General features: G+C 37.6%; 1 protein-coding gene and 1 pseudogene across 1 annotated transcript; one reads left to right on the plus strand and one right to left on the minus strand.

Moving 5' to 3' along the window:
- The first annotated feature begins 11074 nt into the window (after window positions 1–11074).
- LOC140802844 (scarecrow-like protein 9) lies at window positions 11075–12381 on the plus strand (annotated as a pseudogene).
- Window positions 12382–14732: 2351 nt separating this feature from the next.
- Window positions 14733–17322, minus strand: LOC140803261 (uncharacterized). The gene is made up of 2 exons (XM_073159044.1): window positions 16890–17322; window positions 14733–15222 (listed from the first exon to the last, which is right to left on the minus strand). Exons 1-2 carry the CDS (start codon window positions 17235–17237, stop codon window positions 14920–14922), a joined length of 651 nt encoding a protein of 216 aa, XP_073015145.1. The 5' UTR covers window positions 17238–17322; the 3' UTR covers window positions 14733–14919.
- Between the last annotated feature and the right edge of the window lie 227 nt (window positions 17323–17549).

Below are 17549 nucleotides of genomic sequence, written 5' to 3' on the forward strand. Positions count from 1 at the left end.
GGAGATGACAGCTACTAATGTGATCCGAGATATAGACCTTGAACTTCATGGTAATATTGTGTATGCGGATCTGATCGTTCTATCGATGCCATAATTTGATATCATTCTAGGGATGGACTGGCTACTGAGGAACCGAGTTTTGATTGACTTCCAGCAGAGATCAGTTCTCGTCCGACCGCCTGGGATGGAACAATTCTTATTCGAGCCAGACATGTATTTTAATTTACCGCGTATGATATCTTGTGTCCAGGCTAGGAAGCTCATTCGTAGAGGGTGCCGAGCATTTTTAGCTACTCTTGTATCCGTTCCTGAGATGCCCAAACAATCAGCATCCGATGTTCCAATTGTCCGGGATTTTCTAGACGTTTTTCCTGATGACGTCTCTGGATTACCACCTGTGCGAGAGGTGGAATTTTCTATTGAGCTTATGCCTGGTACGGCACCGATCTCAAAGGCGCCGTACAAATTAGCACCGACGGAGATGGCAGAATTCAAGAAACAGATTCAGAAACTTCTTGACAAGGAGTTCATTCGCCCGAGCTTTTCGCCATGGGGCGCACCGGTATTGTTTGTGAAGAAATAGGATGGATCGATGAGGCTCTGCATTGATTACCGGGAGTTGAACAACGTTACAGTGAAGAACAAATACCCACTCCCGAGGATAGAGGATTTATTTGATCAATTGGAGGGAGCTTCGGTATTCTCCAAGATTGATCTGCGTTCTGGTTATCATCAGCTGAGAGTGAAAGATGCCGACGTTCCCAAGACTGCTTTCAGGACTCGTTATGGCCACTTCGAGTTTCTTGTGATGTCGTTCGGTTTGACGAATGCGCCAGCGATCTTCATGGATCTCATGAATTGTGTATTCCAGCCGTATCTTGATCAGTTCGTGATAGTATACATAGATGATATTCTCATCTACTCAAAGAATCAAGAGGATCACAGCAGACATCTGACCACAGTACTGCAGACCTTATAAAAGCACAAACTATTCGCGAAGTTCAGCAAATGCGAGTTTTGGTTAGAGAAAGTGACGTTCTTAGGCCACGTCAATTCTAGCAGTGGGATCGAGGTAGACCCGGCGAAAGTTGCAGCAGTCAGAGATTGGGATGTGCCTCAAAATGCATCCGAGATCCGTAGTTTCATTGGACTAGCAGGATACTATCGGAAGTTTATTCGGGGATTTTCCTCCATCGCAGTTCCACTCACATCATTGACGAAGAAGAATGTTAAGTATGTGTGGAGCGAGGAATGTCAGAAGAGCTTCGACACATTGAAGCAAGCTCTTATTTCAGCCCCAGTATTGGCCATGCCTTCAGGACCCGTAGACTTTGTTCTTTATACCGATGCTTCAAAACTCGGGTTAGGCGCGGTATTGATGCAGCATGGGAAGGTGATAGCATATGCTTTTCGGCAGTTGAAGATTCATGAGAAGAATTATCCTACCCATGACCTAGAGTTGGCAGCTGTAGTATTTGCATTGAAGATTTGGAGACACTATTTGTACGGAGAGAAGTGTCAGATCTTTACCGACCACAAAAGTCTCAAATACTTCTTTACACAGAAAGAGTTGAATATGCGGCAGAGGCGTTGGTTGGAGTTAGTTAAGGACTACGACTGTGACATTAGCTATCATCCTGGCAAAGCTAATGTAGTTGCAGACGCGTTGAGCAGGAAAGTTGCAGAGATGGCTCATTTGGTGGTTTCGAGACCTCTTCAGTATGAGATGCAGAGGTTTGATCTAGAGACATATCCTCGAGGTAGAGTTCCTCGTCTATCTACTTTGATGATTAAGTCTTCTCTTCTAGACCGTATTCGCAGTGGACAGTTAGCAGACGAGCAGTTGGCTAAGTGGAGACAGAGAGATGAAGCCAAGGGCAGTATCCTGTACGCAGTTAGAGACGGTATTGTCAGATATCGAGACAGAATATGGGTTCCTAGCAGCGATTCTATTCGAGCAGATATCTTATTTGAGGCCCATATGTCGCCGTACTCTATACATCCAGGGAGTACGAAGATGTACAAAGACCTGCAGTTATTATACTGGTGGCCAGTAATGAAGAGGGATATCAGACGTTTTGTATCCGAGTGTCTGACGTGTCAGTTAGTGAAAGCGGAACATCAGAGACCAGCAGGGTTGCTCAAGCCTCTTCCTATTCCCGAGTGGAAGTGGGAGAATGTCACCATGGATTTTGTTGTCGGTTTGCCGAAGTCAGTCAGAGGGTCGAATGCTATATGGGTGATTGTTGATCGTCTTACGAAGTCAGCTCATTTCTTGCCTATTAAGACTACTTTCTCCATGATCCAGTATGCAGAGTTATATATCCGGGAGATCGTTAGACTTCATGGTATTCCCATTTCTATAGTGTCTGACCGAGATCCTAGATTCACTTCATCATTTTGGAAGAGTCTACATTCAGCTATAGGTACGAAGTTGTTGTTTAGCACAGATTTTCATCCACAGACAGATTGTTAGTCCGAGAGAGTTATCCAAATTTTGGAGGATCTCCTTCGTGCATGTGTTCTTGATTTCTCCGGGAGTTGGGAATCAAAGCTACCGTTAGTGGAGTTTACCTATAACAACAGTTTTCAGTCGTCTATAGGTATGGCTCCATATGAAGCACTATACGGTCGCAAGTGTAGATCTCCTATTCATTGGGATGAAGTGGGGGAGAGATCAGAGTTGGGTCCGGAGATTTTACAGTAGGCTGCTGATGTAGTAGTCAAGATTCGTGATTGGATGAGGACTGCTCAGAGTAGACAGAAGAGTTATGCGGATCAGAGGAGGAGAGATTTAGAGTTTGCCGTTGGTGACCATGTTTTCGTGAAGATTGCGCCGATGAAAGGTGTCATGCGGTTCGGAAAGAAAGGAAAGCTCAGTCCGAGATTCATTGGACCATTTGAGATCCTCGACAGAGTTGGGACATTAGCTTATCGTGTTGCTCTTCCGCCGAATCTGGCCGGAGTACACAACGTGTTTCACGTCTCCATGTTGAGGAATTATATGGCGAATCCATCGCATGTCTTGAATTTTGAGCCGTTGCAGCTCACTCCGAACTTGTCTTATGAGGAAAGACCAGTGCAAATTTTGGACAGACAGGAGAAAAAGCTTCGGAAAAAAATGATCAAACTAGTGAAAGTCAAGTGGCTTAATCATTCGGAGGAGGAAGCTACATGGGAAGCTGAGCCAAAAATGAAGAGTCGATATCCCGAGTTATTCGGTAAGATTTAATTTCGGGGACGAAATTTCTTTTAAGGGGGGGAGAGTTGTAGAACCCGAAAATTAGATTACGTATAAGCCATGCATAATTTCTATTATTTAAATTAAATATGAAGTTTTAAATCATGATTATTTATTTTAAAGGTAGAGGTTTAGTTTTATCTTTTCAAGATAAATACGCGAGGTCGGACCGGAGTTTAGAGATTTGAGATAAGATTAATAATAAGACACCTATTCCTAAATTTAATTTAAGTCAAGAAATAATTTAATTTGAAGAAAAAAAAGAATGTTTTAGGATTTATTTAGTTAATGGAAATCAAATTAGTAAATAAATTTTATTAGGTTCAATATTTAATTAAAGTTTAAGTAAAATGTGTAAACAACTGGGGATGAACTAATATAGGGTAAATATATTCAAGAAATTAAACATAGCATTTAAACATTTAAATTGAAGTCATGTATGCCATGCAAAACTTCTAAACAAGATGCTAAACTAAATTAATTTGTTAATGCATTAAAATAAATATAAGGAAGGTTTAAAATCTTAAACAATTAAAATGCAAGGTTTAAATAAAAATATACAATGCAAATTAATAATAATAACCCACATTTAAAATATTTCAAAGGTTGGTAACCCTCAAGTCAAACCATCTCTAATTGCACTTCTATAGTGTATTCATTCTCCACCTTTAAGTCACCAATTATGATTAATTCAAATACTATAATGCACCTTAATCCTACTCAAGCCACTAACCTAGCAAATCAGCGTGTACATGCAGTAAAATGAGAACAAAGTATCGGTTGGTATGAGCAAGAAGAAGCATTTCAAATTCCCTCAACCCCTAGACTTGTAACCCCCAACTTAATGGATATTATTACACCTTTAAGACCTCCCATATCATTTTCTTGCATCCCTTACACTTCCTACAACCTTAAGTTTCGAAAACATCAGAAAGAGCAGCAGCTTAGATCGTGAATGTAGCAGAAAATCAGTAAGAGAACAAGAAGCGAAAACCAACTCCGGTCTCGTCGCGTCGTATTGTCGTTTTGATTTGTTTTTCTTCAAAACAAATTTCAGGCATGTATATATTGTTTCTTTACTCTTCAATCAAGTTATAATAGATATTTTAAATCAATATGTGATCAAGATTTGGGAGGAAAAACGAAATATAGCAGCAAACACCCAAGAAGTTCGGTACAGAATTTTTCATGCTTCCACTTTGTGTCTTACGGTGTTGGTTGTCTTGCTTTGTGGTTCAGGAGGTTGGCTCGTTCTCCAGGCACTCAAAGCTGCTCCTAGGAATGTTTTACCATGTGTTAGGGAGTTGTGGGTTCATTGGTTGAGTCCAAACATTTTAAACAAAGGCATGACAGCAAACTTTTTCTACCAACTACAAATATGGTTCACGTTTTTCTTTGTCATTGAGTGGTTTAAGGAGTGCTCGAACCCTGGCTGTCCTAGGGGCTGTAGCCACGGTTAGAACACTACCTTAACATGTCTAGGACGTGACCCAATTATCCTTTCAAGGTTGATTCACAGATTCATCAAATTTTTACATTTACATGGCAAGGGTCCCTCGGTTTTGAAGATTCTGAAACCTGTAGGAGTGAACTTCGGTGTTGGCATGTTGTGTGGTCTGTGTTCGGGTTGTAGCCTTTAGTCATGGTTCATACCACACTACATCATGTCTAGATTGAGCCATGGTCCATCAAATGGCCAATGGATCGACCCAAGACAGTAAAATAAGTCAAAACATCACACTACAGAATTTTGTGTTCTCGGTAGGAGCTTAGATTGTCCTAGGTGATTGCTTGATTTACGGTTGGCTTTTAGCCCTTAGCCAGGGTCCAAGCCATGCCTTAGGATGTTGGTAAGAGTCTAGGGTCGATGGTTCAAGCCAAGAGTCAAAATTTTTCAGAGTTTCAACCCTAATAAGCAACATAGCTGCTGCTGTATTTTCTGTTTTATTTTACAGGAACTTGGGTCACGGTTTTTGGGGTGGTTTGAGTTCTTGGTTGGCTTTTAGCCCATGGGCTTGGACTGGACAGTACCTCAATGAGTTAGGAAGGTCATGTTTTTGGCCGTTCGTGATTTGGTCGAGTTTAGAGGTCGTACGAGAATTTACGGTGAAAGATACCAAAATGGCTCTCGAAAGAGTGTTTTATGTTTTTGGATTCCTTTCACCTATTTTCGTGTTTTACAATTCTTATGCATATTTTTCAGTAAGTTTGGGGTATTTTTAATCATGGTTAAACGTCGGTTAATGTTGGTTCGGGTTAGTACGATACCATGATTGAAAAACCAAGTGGGTGGTCTTATTAGTCTCATTTTTGGTTCTATTGTTAAGTTTTTAATTCGGTTGTCAAGTTTAAATCAAGATTAGATTATTTGCATGTGTCACATATTAGAAGTAAGTCGCAGCGATCCTGGGAACGATCTAACTCATCTGGTAAAAATAAGTTATAATTATATTACGTGCATAAAAATATAAAATATTTATTTTTGAGATATATGCTATATGTCTTGTGGCCACCTTATGCTTATGGGTTTGGAAGTCGGTAGGCGCAACCGAGGACCTCTCCGCCTGGTGACACGACCAGTTATGATTATGTATGGGTACTGTTAGAGTAGGTGCCCGTCGAGCCAAGTGTTGGCCGAGTGTTCACAATGAAACTCTATGTATAAGCAATCTTTATTTTAATAATATTTGAAATTATTATGGCACATCTTTATCTGTATACCTATGCTAGTTGCATAGATAAAATGCCCTTGAATATACAAATAGTAGAAAGAATATGAGATGCTCATATGATGAGTATCATGAAACTCATATTTGTAATACTGTATATTCTAAACGGTTCCTAGTCGATTCAGCCGCCACTAAGAAGGATATAGGCCGCTAGAGTTCGAGACTAGTATCTGCGATGTGAGTACCATGTTTCATTGGTAGGGGGCATTGTGATGTCCGAACATGCAGATAGGTGCTCCTTGTAGAGTGCACTGAACAACCCTCCATAAAAGGACTTTCCAAGTGGTTCTCCCTTATCGAGTGGAAATGTCCTGGTTTATGGTTGTATAGAATTAGTCCTTATGACCCGGGACAACATTGAGACTCTATGTGCTAGAATTACACTTTGACTTGTTTACCGACTCTCATGGGGTCATCAGGTGGCAAGGTTGGGTGTTCTGTCGAAACACATAGGAGTCGATGCATTGTAGTCGGGGATTCACCGCTTACCTTCGGGTATGGATATCCTATGTGTTATCATGTGTATGTAGGTTGAAATCTCTGGCCAGAGTATGGTGGTAATTATGAAAGGGTTTCATAGATTACACCATCGATGCAACTACGACATGACACATAGTTTCGATTCATTGACAACTCTCGATGGACCAATGGTTGTCGAATCGGTCGGGATATATGAGTTGAAGGGACCGTACTGTACGCTAACCATAATTGAATGGTTCTTGCAGGCACTATCATTTGATACCTAGGGAATCATGTAAGCGATGCTGCTAGGCGTTTAACATGATTAGTTGGGTACTATCAGACTTGAGTTCTGACGTTCTTATTATCAAGGAGTTGATAAATAAGAATGGAGCAATTGGGGTATGCTCATATAAGGACATGTTTAGTCCGAATCACATGGAGATGTGAACCCACGGCTAGTTGTATCGATGAACCATTGAGGGCCACACAAGTACTAGCTTTCTAGATCCCGTTGAGAAGTAAAAATAGTTCAATGTGTTGAACGGCTTATAAAAGAGTTTATAAGCGCAAGGAAAATTAGAAGTATGACTTCTATAAAGGAGAAAATAGTTCAATGTGTTGAACGACTTATAAATGAGTTTATAAGCGTAAAGAAAAATAGAAGTATGACTTCTATGAGAGAAATGTAAATTTTGATTTATGGAAGTGTTCCTAAATTAAAATTTGGCCAAGTGAATAATGTATTTGAAAATTGTGATTTTCATAAACATTATTATGGACTAAATTAAATTAATTCAAATGTTGAATTAATTAAACACTAGTGGACCTAGTAGAGTCCAAATAATTAAATTAATTCAAGTGTTGAATTAATTAAATTATATTGAGTCTTGTAGAGCTCAATTTAAATTAATTATTTAACTAGTGGGACTTGGGTAAATTCAAGTAATGTTTAATTAGTCTCAAATATGTTTGAGATAATTAAATTTAGTCCATGGTTTTTTATTTTGATAAAAAACCTTATAATATGCATGCATGGGAGGTGAAAGGTTGGGAGATTACTTTTTGAGTTTTCAATGCAAGGCATGCACCTTTTGCTTTTTGCTTTTCTCACAACCAAGACACAACAACTCACTCCCATTCTCACATGCCTTGGCCGAAATTCTTGTTCTTCTTCTCTCCATTTTTCTCTCATTTTTGTGTTCTTCAATTGTTGAAGAATACACACACTTCTCTTTGAAAAATCCTCATATTTTTCTAGTGCAAAATATGAGGGGATCTACCTAGTTGGTGGTGGGCCTAATTTGAAGGAAAGATTCAAGAAGAAAGGAGGAGAGCTTGTAGATTTATCTTCCATTCAAGAGCCAAGTTGTTTACAACTTGGTTGGTGCCATCATCAACCTCAAGAGGTTGATAGGTAACGATTTTCTTACACCCTATGTATGACATAGTTGTGTATTTGTATTTGCTACATGAAACAAGGGGTGGCCGAAATTTTGATACAAAATTTTGATTTTTTGAACTTCCGTTGCGCTTCCGATCACCGTAACCGATCCCCTTTCAGGTACGGACATCCAGTCCAAGGGCTGTGATTGATCTCTACCGCCCAGTATACTGTAGTTTAGTCTGATCAGGCGCTTACGCTATGTTATGGGCCACTAGCTTAGAAACATTATCTCTACAAAAAAAAATATATGATATGTTATGACAGAGCTCTATGGAGCAAAGCTTTTACATATGATTTTCAGATATGCACGTAGTTATAATTATTCATGATACGATTTTCACCGTACGCCTTACGATACTTTATTTTTAAGTTGCATGCGATTTTATGATATATTTATTTGTTATTCACGATATATACATGTTGAGTCTTTAGACTCACTAGACTTGATTGTTGTAGGTATTGTTAAGGCCGAGACGGAGGGCGTGGACTAGGGAGCGATCTTGGAACAGCAGTAGTAAACCCGAGGACCTCATGTTTTAATTTATGCACCTTTTATTATTCAAGCTCAGTTTTAATACGTTGGATTATTTTTAAGTTGATGTTTACGTTGGATTATTTTTAAATTGTTGGTTGAAAACAATATTTGCTTCCGCTGTTAATTTAAAGTTAAAAATTATTTACACGTTTTTTCTTTATATAAAAGAGACAAGATAATTATTTATTTAGAAAAATTTTAATAATTCCGCCAAATTATGAATACGAAATACGGGCCTTTACACAAACATTTTGGCCCAATTGTCCAATGCCTGGGTGGGACATTTTTTTTCACCAAAAATATATTATCGGCCAAGAAAGTGTGAATGATAGCCCAGCAACTTAGAAAATATTTTAGGCACATTATGGAAAAAGATGTTGAACATCTAATTGGTTGAGAGATTGACCAAGTTTTTGGACTCTCAAAACTAAAACATGAAGTGATAAGTGCAATTTTTTCACTTCAATTATCCTATGATTTACATGGATTAGGCTAGTTTTTGAGCTAATTTACGCATTTTAGTATTAGTTACGTCGTTTGCAGGAATCAAGCCGTAGCACATAACTTACAATCGAAAGGGGGTGAAATTGAATGAAAACTATGAGCCGAGGAAAGGAAACCAAGTCTAAGTTGTAAGAATAGAGTGTATGACAGCAACAAGGGCGCAACTGTGTGATATCATTACGCAATCGCGCAACCGAACTCCCACGATGAAGAGAGCACTAGCGCGCAGTCGCACAGCCCGAAGAAGATGAATACACATAGCAAAAAGACGCGCACAGCTGCTCATTCTCCATGAGCACCCACACACGACTCAGTCCAACATTATCAGAATTCTCGAATTTTGCGAGCTTTCATGGATGTAAAAAGAGAAAACCCTAGCCTCACGCAAAAAAAGAAGAAGAGAGCCCCAGACCACATCAAATGTAGAGAGCAAGAAACGTGAAGAACAAAGAGTGAAGATGAAGAACACATTTCCAAGGACGGAGTCAAAAATTCAGATTTGCTTTTTTTCTTTCTTTTCCTCTTAGTTTTCTATTTATTAGTAGGTGTTGAGAAACATGATCTATTATTATTTGTTATTACGTCATGAACTAATTTAATCATCTAGGGATCGACATAGCTTGGTAAAAACTATGTTTTCGAATCTTTGATTTATATATTTAATTTACTTCTTAGTTTATTTGTGTTTTCTTGAATTAATTGCGTTCAGTTACTTGATCACAAATTATTATTATATGTATTTGAAATCTCACTCTGGGGAGAGGATTCTTAACAGAACCATAGGAAAATATATTGTTGGTATTTATAAAATTCGGGAAACATATAACTCCATCAAAACCATTAAAATAATTATTGGGCTGTTAAAATTATTTGATTCTTAATAGGATATTGGAATAAATATTAGATGATGAATTTCTATATATCACTTGGGAAAGGGAGTATGAAGAACTGAGAATTCTCGGTTAGTATACGGGTTGAACTTATAATTATATATGCCAATAATAATTAAATGTAGTGCATACCAAGTGAAATCACACATCTAGACAATTTCTCTCATTGATTTTTCAGTTTTTGTGCGCTCGAATTTATTTTATTTGATAGTTAATAATCAAATCATATTCTTATTTAATTCTCGAAATAAAGTGAAACAATTCCAATTACAATACTTAATATAATTTTAAATATTCACTCTCTGTGATAAGGATATCCGTACTCAATTAAATATTAAAAATTGACACCATACACTTGTGGGTAAGCAAATCGTGCAATAAGTTTTTGGAGTCGTTGCTAAGAAGTGGGTTTATTTGAGTTATACTAATATCGTTACCCATTATTTGTAACTTTAATTTATATTTTTTTTAGTATTTTAGATTATTTATTTTTAATAATTGTTTTACTCTGTTTTGTAGTGCATGGGAAGATCTTAAATCTTGATTTTCTAATATTTTATCCAGAGATTTTAAATAAGTGGTAGGACCCATTATCTCAATGTAGCAATACCAATTAGAGAGCATTTTAAGTCGATGATCAACACCTACTATTTTGGCATAGCTTTTGGAACAATAAATGCTAACAACTTTGAGCGGAAGCTAACACTGATTAACATAGTCAAGGAGAAAAAGTTTGGGGGAGTAGACACTCCAGATCCACATCTTCTTCTGAGGACAACCTTAGAGATAATAGATACGGTAAAGATCAATAATTTTTATGATGATATTAATATAAATCAAATAAAATCACTCCCCGAAAACGGCGTCGAAAACTTGTTGCACGATTTGTTTACCTACAAGTGTACAATGTCAAGTTTTAGTATTAGATTGAGTAAGAATACCATTCTCACATAGAGTGAATATTTAAGTTTATATTAAGTACAATAATTAGAGGGATGATACTCATTTTCGTCCTTATTATTTACCACTTTTCTCATTTCAGTCTCTATTCATTTTTGACTACTTAATTAATCCTTCAAGTTTTCAAAATCTTCCCGAATTGGTCCATGTCATTATTTTCACGTTAAGATTAACGTTGACCCACATCATGTGCCTCTCAGATGATCATTTCTTTGTGAAGGCAGTCGATTACTCCTTTTCTTTTTTCCTCCCCACATGTACAACAACCTTAATCCCCAAATCAAACGATGGAAGGAAAGAGAAGGGCGAATGGTTGGAGACACCACTGATTGCTTGAAAGAAGTATATTGTTTTCAAAGAAGTAAGCTAGCTTTCCTTGATATATTTGTTGCAGTTGTTGACGTAAATTTTTATTGCACAGTTGTTGACCTAATGAATTTCCTGAATCGTTGTGCGGAAGCTGTATCGATCTTCAACATAACAGGTGGCAAAGAAATACTCAAGCAGATCAGGCGGTACTCTTCTCCTTATGGCGTTGCAAACCAGGGATTGGCGCATTGCTTTTGTAATGCCCTTGAGGCAAGAATGGCCGGAACGGGGTCGGCTCTGTATACAGCTTTTGCTGCGAGGCGAATCTCCACGTCCGAGTTGTTGAAATCTTATCAAATATATGTGGCGTCATGTCCCTTTAAGAGGATGTCGAACATATTCACAAACAAGTCGATAGGGAGGTACACGAGGAAGGCAGCAAGGGTTCATATCATTGATTTCGGGATCCTTTATGGTTTTCAATGGCCTTGTTTGATCCAAGGCGTGTCATTGAGGCCGGGAGGCGCTCCTCGGTTGAAAATAACGGCCATTGATTTCCCTCGGCCATGATTCAAGCCGGCTGAGAGGGTGGAGCAGACATGGCGTCGTTTGATGAGCTACTGCAAGAGATTTAATGTCCCTTTTGAGTATAATGCCATAGCTAAAAAGTGGGAGAATATTTGTATGGAGGATCTCAAAATTGAAAGAGATGAAATGGTGGTTGTTAATTGCTTGTACATGCTGCATTATGTGCCTGATGAATCCGCAGGTGTGAATAGCCCGCGAGATAGTGTCCTCAAACTTGTCAAGAAAATTAACCCGGATCTTTTTGTACATGGAGTGATCAACGGGACATACAACACCTCGTTTCTCATGACAAGGTTCCGGGAGGTTTTGAATCATTACTCGTCGTTCTTTGATATGCTTGAGGCGACGATTCCATGGGAGGATCAAGACCGGTTGATGCTCGAGAGGGAGATTCTTGGACGGGAGGTGATGAATGTTGTAGCATGCGAGGGATTGGAAAGGGTCGAGAGGGCGGAGACTTACAAGCAATGGCATATGAGGGACTTAAGGCTGGGTTCAGACAGTTACCATTGAATCGTGAAATACTGAAAGAAGTGAAGACTAAAGTGTGTAAAGGTTACCACAGTTGTTTTTCCTTGGAAGAAGATAGTGAATGGATGTTGCAAGGGTGGAAAGGCAGGGTTATGTATGCCCTTTCTTGTCGGAAGCCTATACAAGAATGAGTTTTGAGGAAATTGATATTAATATCCATGTCCGATTCGTTTCTTTTCTAAACTTTTTCAAACAAGTACTTCTTGAATTAATATTATAAATATTTAATTTTCAATGATATTTTAAATATGTGTGAAAAATAAACCGACTTGTATATTTGACAGATGTAAAGATATATGAAATGGAGATATATTCATAATTATCCACTTCTTTTTTTTTTGCCAAAGAAGATAAATTCGTATTTGACAGAAAAATGATCATGTGAGAGGCACATGATGTGGGTCAACGTTAATCTTAACGTCAAGATAACGACAAAGACCAATTCGGGAAGATTTTGAAAACTTGAAAGACTAATTAAACAGTCAAAAATGAAGAGGGACTGAAATGGGAATAGCGGTAAACAATAAGGACGAAAATGAGTATTATCTCATAATTAGAATAGTCTCACTTTATTTAGAGAATTAATAAGGATGTGATTTGATTATTAACTAACAAATAAAATTAATTCGAGCGCACAAACACTGGAAAATCAATGAGAGAAATTTTCTAATGGTATGATTTCACTTGGTCTTAAGTATATTTAATTATTATTGACATCTATAGTAATAAGTTCAACCTATTTACTAACCCATAATTTTCCATTCTTTATACTTCATTTCCCAAGTGATAAGTAGAAATTAATCGTCTAATATTAATTCCAATAAATTTATTAAAAATCAAATATCAAATAATTTTAACAGCCCAATAATTCTTTCAATTATATCAATGGAGTTATATGCCTTCTGAACCCTATAAACACAAAAGATGTATTTTCCTATGGTCATGTTCAAAATCCTCTCCCCCGAATGATATATTTCAAATAAATATCACAATTCAATTAGTGATCAAGTAATTGAATGCAATTAATTCAAGAAAATACAAATAAACCAAGAAGTAAATTGAATATATAAAACGATTCAAAAACATAGTTTCGACCAAGCTACGTCGGCCCCTAGATAATTAAAATAATTAATGACGCAATAACCAAAATTATAGATCTTGTTTCTCAACATCAACGAATCAAATAGAAAACTAACAGGAAAAAAGGAAAAATATCCAATCCGAATTTGCGACTCCATCCCTGGAAGATGCGCTATTCGCCTTCGTTCTTCTTGTTTCTCCCTCTCTGTTTTGTGTGATTTGTGGCTCTCATCTTCTTCTTCTTTTTTTTTATGTGAGACTAGGGCTTCGTCTTTTTATATCCGAGAAAAACCCGCCAAATTCGAGAATTCTGGTTCTGCACGTCTGCGTCGCGCGCAGGTCAGGATGGAGAATGTCCAGTTGCACGCGTCTTTATGTTATGTGCGTGCATCTTCTCCAGGCCGTGCGGCCGCGTAACAAAGGCGTGCTGGTGCGCTACTTCATGGTGGGACAGCTGTGCGCTTGTGACTGTCATGCAACTTCATTCTTATAGCCTGGACTTTGTTTCCATGAATTGGCTCATCGTTTTCATTCCATTTCACTCCTTTTCGATTGCAAGTTATGTATTACGGCTTGATTCCTGCGAACGACATAACTACTATGCTCAACAAATAGCCTAATCCATGTTAAATCATATAATAATTTAAGTGCAAAAATCGCATTTATCATGAAGCTTAACATTGTGGGAAAGAAGTGCAAGGAGTTGGAAACCGCAGGCTGAACAAAAAGAAACAATTTGCAGAACAAGGAGAGACATTCAACACAACTCAACGATAGTTTCAAACACTCCAAATTCTCTCTAGTCAAATTTCTAGCAAGCTTTCACAATTTCTTAGTTTTTCTGCTATTTTGTCTAGTTTGTCGTTCAAATTTCCAGTAACTCTTTTTTTTTTTGTTCATTTTTTATTCTTTGTGATTGTGGTAAGCCAATGATCATGTTAAGAATTTTATATTTTCTAGCTTCGTTTTTCATTCAAACCCTTTGTTTTAGTCTCATATTTTCTTAAAAGATTAAAACTAACAATCAAATTAGATATTTGACATATTTTTAACAATTTTCATTTAAATAGGTACTTTTAACACGTGGCACACCCGCATCATCAAAAATATCGTGCAAACATCGTACTACCATTGGAAATGTAACCTAATCGAGTTAAATATTTTATAAAATTTTAAATCTCATACTTTGATTCAATTCAAAATTTTAATAATTTTTTGTTCAAACTCGAGTTCAGCTTGAAATATTCAAACATATTCACGAGCTATTAAGAAATGAAAGTTTGAAATATATCGATATAATATATAATTATATTATATTTAATAAAATATTAAAATTGATGAACAGCTCGCAAAATATCTTAAAAATAATTTGAGATCGAGTTCGAAAAAAGTTCGAACATGATCGAATCCCGCTCGAATTCGAACACAAGTCAAATATTTTTCAAGATGACTCGAAAAACAAGGGAACAAAAAGGTAGAACAAAAAAGATGCAATTGCAACTGCGATAGATCCTTACAAAACTTCGTCTAGTCCAAAAGAAATACAAAGCATTAAACTTTTGTCCTTTTCCAAGAACATGGATATTTAGAGAAGTCGATTAAATAATCTCGATGAAATAGATAGATACAGTTACTCGTCCATATCTTTACTTTCTGCCTCGGCCTCGGTTGCCACGGCCACGGCCTCGTCCAAAGCCACCACCTTTTCCACGCAGTGCCTTGTTCACATCGTGTTTTATTTGCATGTTCTCTGGTAAGGGAAGTATGCGATCAACACACTTTCTGAAGCTGAAATCGTCAACAGATTCATCGTCCCTGATGAGGAAGAAGCAGCGACTTTTAAACTGTGGATGAAATCGAACTTGAAGACCATTAATACCACATCCTATCTTTCTCTCTGCCTCCATATGACCTTTTTTGAGCAATTCCAACACCATGATGTGCTCATACTGAAAGAAAACCAAGCCAAATTCATGACGACCATAACATCATGGAAACTGCCATACAAACTTGAAATGAAGGGTCATCAAAAATTATCAAAAGCTTGAATTTCAAATATCATCAACCAAACTATGTTTCACTGTGATATTGAATTGGTCTGGTCTGATAAATGGAGCTTAGTATTTCAAAACTAAAATAAACAAGAGTAAACTAGTGATGAATCTCATAGCACTGCAGCAAATGAAATTCGGAGTTTTGTTCTTAAAATTTGAAAATATCAATCAAACTTTAAAAGTCTCCAGATATATTAAGCCAGCAATGAAAACTCTGCCTCTAAGAAATTATTAGCTACCATATATGAAGATATAGTCATTGGACAACGTTTTGGACACAATTTTTCCAAAAGATGGCCTTTTCAGGAAAACAACACAAAAGAAGAAAATAAAAAGATAGCGTGCTGAATTCTTGCAATAGAGGAGCAAATAAACTCCCAACTAATAGGAAAATCAAAGAGAACAATCATCCACATGATAATTCTCGAACACAAATTGACCCCACAAATGAACAAATTCTCAACGCACCAAGCATCTTTGGGGAAAACCAAAATTCACGGTTCTAAAATTCGCTAGGCGCTAGTCAGGTGCCAAACTAGCGCTAGGCCGCCTAAGTGGGGACTAGGGGTTGCTAGGCGGATTCCACGGTAGCAAGAAACTTGTAATAGTTCTTAAACTAAATTTTTGCTCAAACTTTGTTAAAATCCAATTGACACCTGGTTCATTCCTCTGCTTAAGATGGATAAGAATAATTGACAATGCAAAAGATATCAAAATAAAGAAAAAAATTACCTTTAAGGTCTGGTTCGATTTTCTTATGTGTGCAGAAGTAAATAGACAAAGAATATGAGAGTGGCGTGTTAGGGCAAGTGCAAGCCAACAAATCGTGGTTTTAATTAGGCTTTCAATCCCAAAAAATTTAAAGCACGAGCCTATAATTCTTTCTTATGTCATGCTCTAGTTTAATTCGGCTTTCAAAAATTAAAAGCCCAAAAAAAATTTCCCAAAAAAATTTTAACCGCCTAGGCCCGCCTTGAACCGCTTAGGACCGCCTAGACCCGCCTAGGCGCCCTTGCCACGTAGGCTGGCCGCCTAGAACCTTTTCGGTGCGGTCAAGCGGCGCCTAACGCCTAGGCAGCCACCTAGCAAGAGTTTTAGAAACCTGCCAAAATTAAATCGGCTCCACAAGATTTTCTATGACATTATACAGTTTCCAAGAATATACAAGCAAATTCATCACACTTCCATGCAAACCTAAAGATCATTCCTATTCCAGGTCATCCAACATGCCATAGTTCTGCAGAACGCATATCACTATCAATTAAGACTTTACTATTCAACATCTAAAAGAAGACAAACCAATTGTTACGAGATAGAAATAGACAAAAAATATTCAAATCCAAACAACAAAAAATCTTTCAACATTTACTAAGAGAATTCCCATGGCCTCTGAAATAGAATATAAAACCTCAGGTAAGATAATCATTTACCGCCAATAGAAAATTGTGCAATTTATACAAACAAATTTACCAGGAAACAAAATACAGGTTTCACCGATTTAACGAACAAAAAAGTAAAGAAAACATAGGAATTAAGTAAAAAATAATACAAACTGAGCTTACCTTATTTAAATCAATATTAGCAGGCCAAGTGTGGAGAAGCTTATAGAAATAATCAAACATCTCCACAGAAGACCCGAACGTTTTCATGCCCACACTGGCCGCAGCAGCCTCCTCCTCCTCCTTCTTCTGCTCTTCCACTTCCCCCTCTCCATCTGCTAAACTCTCTTCTCGTTCTTCTCCAGAACACTTATCAGATTCGGCTTTGATTCTCTTCTCTCCGTTTGGCTCAGCGGCCTCATCATCCCCCCTGGCGCGCTTCGAGACGCCATTTCCAGGCTCATCCGCTATTCCGGCTTGAGGCTCAATGTCACTGCTCAGAGGAGGCGCTGGAGCTGATTCGTCGGCCATGAGTGAGCTGAAGAGTGGCGGGCGAGATAAACCCCAACTTTAAAACCCTAAATTCGCAAGTGATCAATTGTTTAGCCCGACCCGGTAGTAGAATACACTCGGGAGTTAACGACTTTCGCACCTTAGTTCAAAGTTGTAGGTGGGCTAGAAAGCCCAGCCCAGACAATTTCCAACATTTCTAAGCCCATTTTGTTTTTAATTGAGATTATGTTCATGCTGAATTTTTCTGGTAATATAGAAAAAAGTATTAATATTTTATTAAATTCTCTGTTATGTAAGTGAGGTTCAAATGTTTTATAAAAGCTATTTGCA

The sequence above is a fragment of the Primulina eburnea genome, chromosome 10 (assembly GCF_022965805.1).
Source record: "Primulina eburnea isolate SZY01 chromosome 10, ASM2296580v1, whole genome shotgun sequence".
Taxonomy (NCBI): domain Eukaryota; kingdom Viridiplantae; phylum Streptophyta; class Magnoliopsida; order Lamiales; family Gesneriaceae; genus Primulina; species Primulina eburnea.